This window comes from Sinocyclocheilus grahami, unplaced genomic scaffold, assembly GCF_001515645.1.
Source record: "Sinocyclocheilus grahami isolate Dianchi unplaced genomic scaffold, SAMN03320097.WGS_v1.1 scaffold755.1, whole genome shotgun sequence".
Taxonomy (NCBI): Eukaryota; Metazoa; Chordata; class Actinopteri; order Cypriniformes; family Cyprinidae; genus Sinocyclocheilus; species Sinocyclocheilus grahami.
In genome coordinates, this window is record NW_015505934.1 from 636645 (window position 1) to 649084 (window position 12440).

The window sequence follows — 12440 nt, forward strand, 5'->3', positions numbered from 1 at the left end:
CATTTGGGCGGCATTATGCAAATCTTCCCACACAGTGATGTAGACATGTGGGGGCATGTTAGAATGAGCATTTTAGGATGGCGTGGACAAGTCTTAACTTTTATAAAGAATATCTCTTTGGATTTGAGACTTTAGTCTTTGCAACTTTACAGATCTTCTTTATGCACCAAGAGCTTGTAACACTCCAAAGAGAAAGGAAAAATTTAAATCGCATCATATGACCCCTTTAAGATTTGAAGTAGGCCTAAACTGCAAATGCACATTCAAGCACACTTCTTTTTTCACAAGGGTAGATATTGCTGTAGCCTATTTGATTATAAATTCTCTTGACCTGTGTCTTTGTGAAATATGATCAAATAATGAGAAACTAGACTGGAAATATGGAAAGTCATTTCGAATAGTGTGATATAAAGTTTCAAAGTTCGCAGAAACGTCCATGATCCTTCCATCCTCAGATAGTCTGTCATATGTGGAATGTTGAGCGGCAATGATTCTCATAAATAAATTGTAAACTCTACAAAAGCATGATGTTCCATTCGGAACTGGTGCAACTTCACTGGCCAATTCCTAAAAAGCCTGAATATTCATGACGACGATGTAGTTTGTAGTCATGGAGACTCAACACAATAGGTCGACGTGCCTCTCTCTCTCTCTCTCTCTCTCTCTCTCTCTCTCTCTCTCACTTCGGTCGGTGAGCTCCAGCCCTTTCCATCCTCTCCTAAAGCCTCTTACTTTGCGCATGTACAGGCAAACTGAAAATTTCATCGACTCCAAGATGGCGTTAACACCACTGGCTTGCGTTCTGCTTCTCCTTTCCATGCAATGTGAGTACGCATCCCCACACTTTTATACTGTCTTTATAGAAGAGGCAAAGGTGATGCAAATCGTGGTGAATCATTTATCAAAGTTCTCGAAATGTGTTTCAGTGAACATCCTGTTTCACAGAAGTGCTTGTCTCTTTAAGCCAACTAAACTATTGAGCTAACCCGTTAGCTCCTTTAGATGAGTTGTTAGATGTGGCTGTTGAATCCAAAGTGGGATAAAAGTAACATTTTCGGGTGGATGTGGGGTGTTGTAGTTGTTTCGCACTGGAATGTTCCTCATCCCGCTCGCATCCCGCTCTGCGTGTTTGTCCGACTGTCTATAAATAATCCGCACGCCAAAATAATTCCCTTATTCTATAGGTTACATGAGTTGTTTACGGGAATATTAAATTTGCTTTTTAAAGCTCAGCCTTCATAATCCCATAAAACACACATAGAAAGTTGTTTTAGTGCTGTGTTTTGTTTCGCTGGATCGTTCGGCTCAATTCTTTGTTCACGCTTTAAAAGTTTTTGAAATGACATTAACAAATGAGGACTGAGTGGTGTTTTGGTGTTGTTTTTTCAATTTTGCTTTTTTAGAGCAGCCATGCGTTCGTTAGTTTTGGGTGTTTTTAACTATTAGAAACTGTTTGAGTTGAAGCGGGGCATGTTTATTGCGAGATAACGGTTTTCTGCCTGAAGTGTTCGCGAGAGGGGATCAGGCGCCAAGCTTTAGCACGCGCTTTGATTTCTGAATTTGCAGCATATTATACTCCAGCCTTAAGTTTAGGGCTCGGGAGAATAATTAAAAAGATGGCTTTTTTTTTTGTCCCGGATCGTTTGAAAAATGATCGGTATTATTACTTGATAATAAGGCTTCAGTCTAGACCAATAGCTTAATTAAATTCAGTCAGAAGATTGTGGACTGAAAAAAAAATCAGTAGCTTTGCCGTTGTAAATCATTCATATTGACATTGAAAATTGGACGTTGGACCTTTATAATGGTTAAACGTAGGCTCTTGTAGAAACATCTCCTGTGACATCTCCTTATTCAAGTGTGCTGCCTGGCTAGAGAATAATTAAAAAGATGGCTTTTTTTTTTGTCCCGGATCGTTTGAAAAATGATCGGTATTATTACTTGATAATAAGGCTTCAGTCTAGACCAATAGCTTAATTAAATTCAGTCAGAAGATTGTGGACTGAAAAAAAAATCAGAAGCTTTGCCGTTGTAAATCATTCATATTGACAGATTGAAAATTGGACGTTGGACCTTTATAATGGTTAAACGTAGGCTCTTGTAGAAACATCTCCTGTGACATCTCCTTATTCAAGTGTGCTGCCTGGCTTAATTACAGACTACAGCACTAAATACTGCTGGTAAGTCTGTGTTGTGTTGTGTTGTAGTACATATAGCCTACTCTAAAATGTACCATCTCTCTCTTTCTTAATTTATGTTAACATGATTTTCCCCTTATTTATTTGTTAATTCATTTATGTTTTTGAAAAGGAGAACAATGTTTAAAATCTGTTTTGCAATTAGATTTGGCAAATTCAGTAGTCACTTAAATCTATAAATATTTATCTGACTGTAAATTAAAAAGGTAATCTTTTACATTACAGTGGTTATGATACACATTTTTTAAAATGTAAATGCTTATGTAAATACATTGCAGCTAATGTGGAGTGTGATTTTAAGCAATTTTACGCATAAATCTATGAGTTCCTTGAAATTTCAATCTGTGTAATGCAATTTGGATTAAAGTTAAGTTATAGTTTAAGTCACCTCATCAACAGAACCGTCGAAAGTCTTTGCCAAAAGCAGTTTCTCTGTGGTGTGTTATACCTTATATGTTTAAAAGCCTGTGTCTAGTCTCTGGAGTGTATTTGTACAGTGGAAACTCTCCGGTGTCTTTTGCCAGCACTTTTGGTGCCAAGTTATGCTTTACTGGATAGGATAAAATAGATTCAGGAATAGTACAAAGGTTGAGATCACACCCCATATTTTAGATGAATACTTGGACGAGTAGTAGCCTTCCATTTTAGTCCACAGTGAACGCTCCAAACTTTGGAGAAACGTGGTGTTGTGAAACATATTCACCATTGTGTCGCCTATCAAAATGCTGATAAGTGTCTGCTCATGAGGTTAGTACTTCAGATGTGATTAAATACAGCTTAAAATAGTGAAAAAAGTGATAGCTTTGTCCCTAGAAGGCTGAGTGTGCTTTCTCTTCCACCCGCTGCTTCCTAGCAAATGGCTTTCTGGGGGTTCATGAAAAGCATGCTGGACCTTCTGGGCATGTCCATCAGTTACAGGCTGACATTTTTGATGTGTTCAGTAAGCGACAGAGAGAAATATGCACGGAAAAGATAGCTGTTCTCTGTGATCTTTACCCAGGGCTGTTGCGGACAAAGACACGTTGCCCTTCCGTATGTGCTTAGGTTCGTTTTAGTTGGAAGGTACCACGTGAGAAAAATATGTTGTAAACAGCATCTTGTGTTCCTAAAGGCAGTTTATCGTCACTGTATAGTGATGAGAAAAATTCCAGACGGGGGGTCCCAGCATAATCCGCATGGGTACCAGGACAGGCAGCCTGTCGTGATGAAACATGCTGAGTCTTTGAGCAACAGGAGAACGGCACATGTCCGGTCAGCTAGCTGGAGTAACCCGGAGTAACATGCAGAAACAGCTGAGCGGCTGTGGGTGCGAGTGAAGGGAGGACCCCCCTGACACGGAGCTGAAATATGTCCCACTCAGCCCACCACAGATACTCAGCATTAAGAACAAATGTGGAATGCTCACCCATAAACATAAGTCTTGAGATTTTATTCACTTCATATGTGTAAGAGGTGAAAATGATTATAAAAGTGTCAGTTGAGTATGAAACATTTAGCATTTTCAGTATTAAAAACAAAGTCATACGTGTTAAAAGGAAATCTGAGAGATTCTTATGAAATGGAAATCCCTCTGAAAGAAACATGAAAGGTGTTTTTACTTCTTCTGTGCTTATCCTGCTTTTATTAATTTGGAGCTTTTGGTAAGCAGTGACAGATGTGGAAGGGAAAGCCTAGAACTAACAGATTCACAGGTCAGGAATGGCAAGCATGTGCATTCCCTAAATGTCAATAAGACTTCCATGTGTAAGATGGGCATTGATCAAAATAGTTCCTGACTGCGGTGCTAGATATACTGGAGCTCAAGGAAAGGAGTAGGATTAGGACAGACCCCATTTTTATTTTGCGTCATTCCTGTATGACTTTCTTTTTTCTTAGGACCTCAAAAGAAGGTATTTTGAAAAACAGTTTTAAACATAAAGTCAAAGGGGTCCAAAACACCACTGGACTCCTTTGACTTTCATTGATAAGAATAATTCTGGGGACCTGTTACCACAAATAAATGCATGGTTGCAAGTTAAAAATTCTGATTTAATGGTTAAATTAAACCTTTTAAGTTGCAAACATTATTTTGAAAGTTCAGTTGACATAATGCGCTTCCTTTGAATGTTCGAAGCGCTCCCACATTAAGCACTTTTAAGAAACTGTTGAAAATCCACCTTTTTAAAATTGCCTACCATGATTAATTGTTAGCTGCTTACTACTGAATCATCAAGGAACTGACTTTAGCTGGAAAAATGACTCTTTGTTATTGTCTTCTTGCATTATTGACAAACTATTTTCCTGTTAGACACTGTAAAGTTGCTTTGACACAATCAGTATTGTATAAATCGCTATACTAATAAAGGTGACTTGACTTGACTAGTGTTGAATTGTTTTATATTGTTGTATTATTTAATGTATTCTTTGTATTTTACATGTCTTTTTACACTGTTGTAGCAGTGCATTATAAATACAATTTATTATTATTATTATGTTGGTAATTTGAGTTGTAGTAACTAATTGTCTTGTTAACTTTTGGAAATTGAGCAGTTTTGTGGTCACCACTGTGCGGTAGATGTGGTTAGCTTGTTGGTGGCTAAGGTAAACACTACATTGGCTCTATGAGCAATGATTGATATGAGGTAATGAGGTAATATCTTACTTGTTAATTAAATTTGCTATTTTACAAAGCCAACACATTATTTTTTAGAGTTTAAAATTGTTTTCAAATGTTCTTTTCCACAGAAGAAAAAAAAACATTTTTGGGTTTGATTTGGAATTCATTTTGGGTCATTTTTTAATCTTCCCTTTATATCATGACTAATATTTCTTAAACAATGTTCATGTAATTATCATAATACATAAATAGTGCTTGTATATTGCCTTTTCAATTGCTTGTTTACTCAAGATACAGTTCTTCTTTGTTTATTTCAAGTTTGGGTGACGATTTATGAATACTGAAGACCGTTTAGATCATTTCCTGTCACTGAATACTGTCTTATCACATCCTTCCGGAGGAAAAGGCTGTGCCTGTGCAAATTTTTTCCTTAACTTTGTCTTTGCCAGATGCTTGTTAGAGTAGGTGAATCAGTTGGATACTGTCGGCTTCATGCAATAATTACTTATTAGCCAATTTCAGAGACTGAGATAATGAGTGTCTCTTTCCCCTTCAGTTTTCATTTTCAAATCGACTTGTTTCGTGTATGGAGCGATTTCAAATTGAACCTTGATTTATAATATAATCACAAAGGTAATTAGTATTGCTAAAAATAGAAACAGATCATCTGACAGCCGCTGGAATCAAATGCGCTCTCTGGAAACAAGCCATGATTATAAGCTCAGAAATACATACGACAGTAATAGTTTGAATTGAACTGAAATTCTAATTGTGATATTTTCTGTTGGTTTTATATCACATACAGACTATTTTTGCATTCCATTGATTTCTATGTAAACGCGTAGTTGTGCTTGTGTCTGACGTCTTTTGCAATGTCTGCCGCATAACACACCATTCTGAAAACACACTGCTAATCTTTTATTCATTCCACTGCCCTGCATCTAATGATGTGTAAGGACAGTAAACAATTGCATATAAGATTTTTGTCTCGGTTAAACGGAGTGGCATCTTCATTCCCAGCTGAAACATCTGCCATTTGCACACTTCGTATTTGATGTTCCCTATCACGAGTACAAATGTTGACAGATAGAACAGTCTAACTCCTATGATTCACCTTGGTGACGATGATTTGAATCCCTCACAGCAGATAGTAAGTTCTAAAGTGAGTGCTGTGAAGAGCTGATGACTTCGGCATGGTGATAAAAAAAGACCCGCAAATGCATTTGTTGACTGTTCGAGCAGAGGTTTTGAGGGAATAAGATGATGAGCTTGACAGATTATCACATTTCCAAATACACACAAGCAGAAGCTCATTTTTGAGGTTAGTGACTGTGGGAGATGATGTGTGGCTGTACAAGAAACTCCAATACATGATACGAAGCTCTATCAACAAACAGCTCATCCACTTGGATTTATTATCTCTCCATTGAATTACTCTTTGTCATTTTTATGACTCTAGTCAGACCCGCAAACAGTCAATCATAAGAACAATTTATGACCTGCTCGACGGCCCACTTTTTCATTGGGATCGGATGGCTGTTCACCAGAAAGGAGAAAATCAATAACCCTAGCCTATTTCATGTCAGTTTGTAACGATTTCCATTCCTTTAAGCCTATATATTTTAAAGAGCAATAGTTGCAAAATACCTCTCTTAAAATAGTGCCTCCACTGCCTCGGATGTGTATCAAAGAATGATTACAGTTGATAAGTTAAGGCAACATAAATAGAGCAACCTTAATGAGAATCTTATTTGCAGTGTAACTCCTCTCTGGGTTAAAATCCACCATTAGCACCAGATTTGTTGTATGCGTTTAGCCGACTGGTCAGATTGTACTGACAGATTGCACTCAGACCATCTGGCAGGACGGCGTTAAGGCCACCTCATAATGCTTCTCGCACTTACTTGCTAAGTTAACAGGGATGAGTTTGAAAATAAAACCAGGCAACCCTTAAAGCTGAGCTTGAACTTTTTATGACAGCCACAGGCAAATTAGATTTATTTCAAGATGCCATCTAATTCACAAAATGCTAGTAAATCTGAGCATCTGTATTTATAGATTAAAATAAAACTTCAAAGTCTTTAGTTGAGTCAGATTACCATCATTGTAGCTCCCCCATAGATTTTACGCAGAGCAGTCGGACAAAATCAGAGTGAAAAAAGCAAGTTACTCTTTAATACAAGCTCAATGGTTTGCCTATGTTTTGAAAAGGATGTTTGATTCCCCCAGTGGCCTCAAAACTTAAATGAACTTTGTAATATAGTATGGGCTGAGTAGAGCTGTTGGGGGTTTGAGAGCGTGTCCAGCAATTTTAAGAAACTGTTGAAAATCCACCTTTTTAAAATTGCCTACCATGATTAATTGTTAGCTGCTTACTACTGAATCATCAAGGAACTGACTTTAGCTGGAAAAATGACTCTTTGTTATTGTCTTCTTGCATTATTGACAAACTATTTTCCTGTTAGACACTGTAAAGTTGCTTTGACACAATCAGTATTGTATAAATCGCTATACTAATAAAGGTGACTTGACTTGACTAGTGTTGAATTGTTTTATATTGTTGTATTATTTAATGTATTCTTTGTATTTTACATGTCTTTTTACACTGTTGTAGCAGTGCATTATAAATACAATTTATTATTATTATTATGTTGGTAATTTGAGTTGTAGTAACTAATTGTCTTGTTAACTTTTGGAAATTGAGCAGTTTTGTGGTCACCACTGTGCGGTAGATGTGGTTAGCTTGTTGGTGGCTAAGGTAAACACTACATTGGCTCTATGAGCAATGATTGATATGAGGTAATGAGGTAATATCTTACTTGTTAATTAAATTTGCTATTTTACAAAGCCAACACATTATTTTTTTGAGTTTAAAATTGTTTTCAAATGTTCTTTTCCACAGAAATACAAGCTCAATGGTTTGCCTATGTTTTGAAAAGGATGTTTGATTCCCCCAGTGGCCTCAAAACTTAAATGAACTTTGTAATATAGTATGGGCTGAGTAGAGCTGTTGGGGGTTTGAGAGCGTGTCCTGAACAAGTAGGTGCCTGGGATATTTGTCATTATGCCAGACATTTGTTGAGATCTTTCTACCCAGTGGCCCAGAGGTGTAAGCCTACAGTATATTTAAAAGGCAAAATAAGTTTGTTTTGAATAGTGGTTTTATGGATAATGCTGTTAAGCAGGATTTCTTTTACTGACAATAAAGTTGGTTGATCATGATGCCAATTTGTAGGCCAATGCGGAAAACTCTGGAATTCCAGATGAGTATTTATGAATATAGTGGTGCTAATTTATGAGAAGCATCACAATTAAAGGGATAGATCACCCAAAACAATTACAGTTATGTCATCATTTACCCACCCTCATGTCGTTGCAAACCGGTATGACGTTCTTTCTTCTGTAGAATATGAAAGAATGTATTTAGAAAAATTTCTGCTTTTTTTGTTTGTTTGTTTCTGTCCATACAGTGAATGTCAATGTTGTTTTGGACCCCACTGACTTTTGTTCTACTGGAAAAAACAGTTAAACCATTCTTCAAAATATCTTCTTTTGTATTCTATTAAATACAATTTTTTAATTTGAGTAATATTTAATGTAAAACTACTTTGCAATTCATGTTTGTCTATGATTCTTGGTGCAATAGGAGATCTTGGAAAATGCTAACTTTAGCCTGATAGCACTGAAAGCGAACGTCCCACCCTCCCTGCAATCGCCGTCCAAAGCCATGCCCCCTGAACGCATTTACACTCACAGTCCAGAGACAACATTACCACAATAGGCTACATCAGGTTCCCAATTCCAGCCCATGTTCTGAAGTGAAGTAAACTTCAACGGATTTCCCCCGCTCAGGGAGTAGGGAGCAATGAACACTGTGTAGGGATCATATCAATCGGAACACAGTTTATGCACATAGCTCACTTCTAACAAGCTGGCGCGAGGACTAGATTAAGGACTAGGCTACATCATGTGTCATTCACCGGTGAGAAATCTTTAAAAGTACTACAATACCAGGAAGAAAGATCGGTTGTTGATGTTTGCCTGCCATCCTCGCTCTGTCTGCACAGCATGCGTGAACGCGCTGATGACGTATCCTGTCTGCGCGAACAGGGTGCACAGAGGTATGCTAATACATACATTGACAGGCAGGTAGGAAAGCTTATTAAAACGCTCGGACCGAGCGTTTTGATTGAACGAACGTTTCTTGATCCTACGCCTTCCACAGAATATATAAATACAGACAAATACATTTAAACCACTTAACTTACTTTCATCCAGCATAACAAAAAATGTTTCTGAAGACAATCACCTATTGCACCTTTTAAGTATCATGGCAAAAAGCTCATGGCTTGTTTTCTGATATCTGATGGTTATACATAGCAGTTTGTTCGGAGTGTCCCAAGGCGAACATGTTATCTCAGAGATTTGCCCTATAGCAGACAATACAGGCTGCATGTTTACATCACAGCTGCATATCAGCGTATACCAAGATGACCTTAAAAGGAGTCGCTAAGATAGTGGGCATGAGACGCTTCCTGCAGGAAACTAATCAGTCAGTAGCCTTTAAGAAGATTTGCTGAGACTTAAGACATCCTAATAACGCGTGCCGAGATACGGAAACAATGCCAGAATGCTGTATGTAATTAAAATATCTTACTGTAACTAACCAAAGTGGAAAAGATGCTGTTGTTATTGATGTTTTCTGGAACATCAGAGCAAAACAGAGTGCAAAAACAAATACAGAAGGAATGTAAAGGTGACTTTGGTTTTAATTAAATTGAGTATTATACAGATGGGGTGGGATGTTTTCTTTAATTTTATTGGTTATAAAAATATTTACTATAGTTTCATGTATGTTCCAGTATATATCAGAGTAGCAGTGCTTAGGCAAGATACTTTTGGATCTGGATTATAATATTGTTTGTGCATCGATTTAGTATTAGATATACACTGCAAAGAGTGATGTGTACGTGCTAGCTTTATTGCACAACATTAACAGTCTGTATCTGTTGTACTTGACCTCTTCATTGGCAAAGCTCTGGGAGTGTGCATGGCCTGGGGGATGTTCTCATAAATAGTAGAAATGATTGGCTGTAGCAATTTTTTCCCAATGCCCATGATCGTTTCTGTCTTCTGAAAGTATTGAACTGCAATGGCATTTGCATAAATTGTCAGAAAAGTTCTAATTATACTGATGCTTCAATTGAATTTCTGTGAAGGTTAGTTTCAATCATTTGCCTCTGAGCTCAAGGGACACTTAGCATTTTCTCCTTTTTTCTGTTTTTGTGTACCCAGTTTTTTTTTTTACTTGTCTAAAGGATTTTAACAAATAAAAATAAAAAAACAGTTTACTGTTTTATTTTACTTATAGTAAAATATAGTTTTTATCATGATGCATGCAGTGCACTAATTTGGATCAGTTTATTGTGTTTAAATTCAAAGCATTGAACTAGAAGAGACAGGATGCCACATTGTCTGAGGACATATTGTGCGGTACCTAAATTACAGCTTCCCTTTGTAGTTCTGTGGACTGAAGAACAAAGAGAACACTGATGTGTGGCGTCTTGAAATATTAAAACATAAAGCAGTAGAGAAAGAATAGAGACAACAAATTATTTATGGCAAAAATAAGGCCCAAGAAGAAACACAAATAATGCCTTTTAGCATGGCTCGTTGAAAGTACAGGCCCATATAGCCATTGCACTCCTCAGAAGTAAAAGTTTTCCCCAAAGTTGAAAAAAGACCCTTTTTCTTCTCCTTTTCCACTGCACAAGCACAATAGTCTTATGGTTCTGTGCACATTCATGGAATTTTCACTTGGAATCTCCATTTTTGAGCGGATGAAACTGCCACAGATGTAGAGTGAAATAAATTATCTGCCACAGAGTCATTCATGCAGAAGTGGGCAACCATGCAGCTTTATTTCATATCAGCACCACTCAAGATCACTCCTCATATGTCTACAGGCAACATCCTATTGTTGAGGGAGAATATTTACACAAGTCAAAGACCATCAGTGCGATGGAAACTCTGAATCTGAGTTAGAAAATGTTCTTATCCTTGGATAAGTTTCCTCTCAATGCTGGATGTTTGAGCTGGCCTTATTTCAGGAAAAGGGAGTGCAGTTGTCTATCAGAAGTAGACATCACATGTGTTACACTTATCATGGGTGGGGTTAATTATATATACTGCAATCCAAATAGGAGATTCCAAAATAACGGCAATAGAGTTGACTGAGTGAGAGATATTTTCAGCAGTTGAGGAAATACTATTCCCCTCGTAAAACTACCCTCATTAGTGAGTTTACATTGTATTCTCTCTCTGGGCAGCAAAGGCTTAAAGCAGATAAGCGTCATTTAGTCGGGTCAGGACATTAGGCATTGGCAGGCATGCACATCTGGATCAACCGATGCAAAATGTATGCAGTGCTACCTCAGTTTGCCCTCCAAATTGAATGTGTGAGGTAAAATGGCCTGCTCCATGAAACATGTCTTCCTATCCTCATGGCCTGCATGTAATAACACCACCATGGCTGGTGCAGTTTGTTTCATGAACTCATGGTTCTAATAACTGGTTATTTATCAGAATCAGAATCAGAATGAGTTTTTATTGCCAGGTATGTTTACACATACGAGGAATTTGTTTTCATGACAGAAGCTCCACAGTGTAACAGAATGACAGTGACAGAACAAAAACACAGATAATAAAAAATAGAAAAATAGAACAAGTAACTAAGGAATAAAAATATACAAATCGACAATTGTATGTAACAATAGACAGTTGTATGTACAGGTATATTATGTGCAAATTGAAATGTAGACTGAGTGTGTGTGTTAGATAAATAAGTGTATGAGTGAATAAATAGTGTGTGTTCCACAGTTATTGTCAAGTGTTCATGAGATGGATGGCCTGAGGGAAGAAACTGTTCCTGTGTCTGGTCGTTCTGGTGCTCAGAGCTCTGTAGCGTCGACCAGATAATTGAAGGTGATAATTGTGTTAAATACATTCTATTATTAATCCCTCATGACATTTAAAATGGAAAATATTTTTATTTTTAAACCTAATAGCAGTTACCCTTGCTGAACCTGTTTTGTCCCATGTCTCAAGAATGACTGATTTAATATCTGTATTTTACTTGACCATTGTAAGACATTTATTTTTTTACAGTTTCTTTTCTGGTCAACGATAAAAACGAACAATGCACATAAACGTGTTCTGTGTGTTTTTGTTCGGCCCGTGATGAACTGTTCATTTCTTCTGCAGGCATGTCTGATGTTGGCACAGATGGAGGATCAGTCTCTGTGATGGAGGGAGATGCAGTCACTTTAGAATGAATCAGAATCAGAATGAGCTTTATTGCCAGGTATGTTTACACATACAAGGAATTTGTTTTCATGACAGAAGCTCCACAGTGTAACAGAATGACAGTGACAGAACAAAAAACACAGATAATAAAAATAAAAATAGAACAAGTAAATAAGGATTAAAAATATATAAATTGACAATTGTGTGTGCAGGTATATTACAATAGACAGTTTTTTTTTTGTATGTACAGGTACTGTATATTATGTGCAAATTTGAGGTGTAGGCTGAGTATGAGTGTTAGATAAATAAGTGTATGAGTGAATAAATAGTGTGTGTTCCAC

General features: G+C 37.1%; 1 protein-coding gene across 1 annotated transcript in view; it reads left to right on the plus strand.

Annotated features, from left to right (window-relative positions):
* The first annotated feature begins 699 nt into the window (after positions 1-699).
* LOC107561060 (junctional adhesion molecule C-like) overlaps positions 700-12440 on the plus strand; it is a 48801-nt gene continuing 37060 nt past the window's right edge. The window contains exon 1 of the mRNA XM_016245400.1: positions 700-824. Within this exon, the coding sequence (XP_016100886.1) occupies positions 740-824 (85 nt within the window). The 5' untranslated portion in view covers positions 700-739. The remainder of the gene's footprint in view (positions 825-12440) is intronic.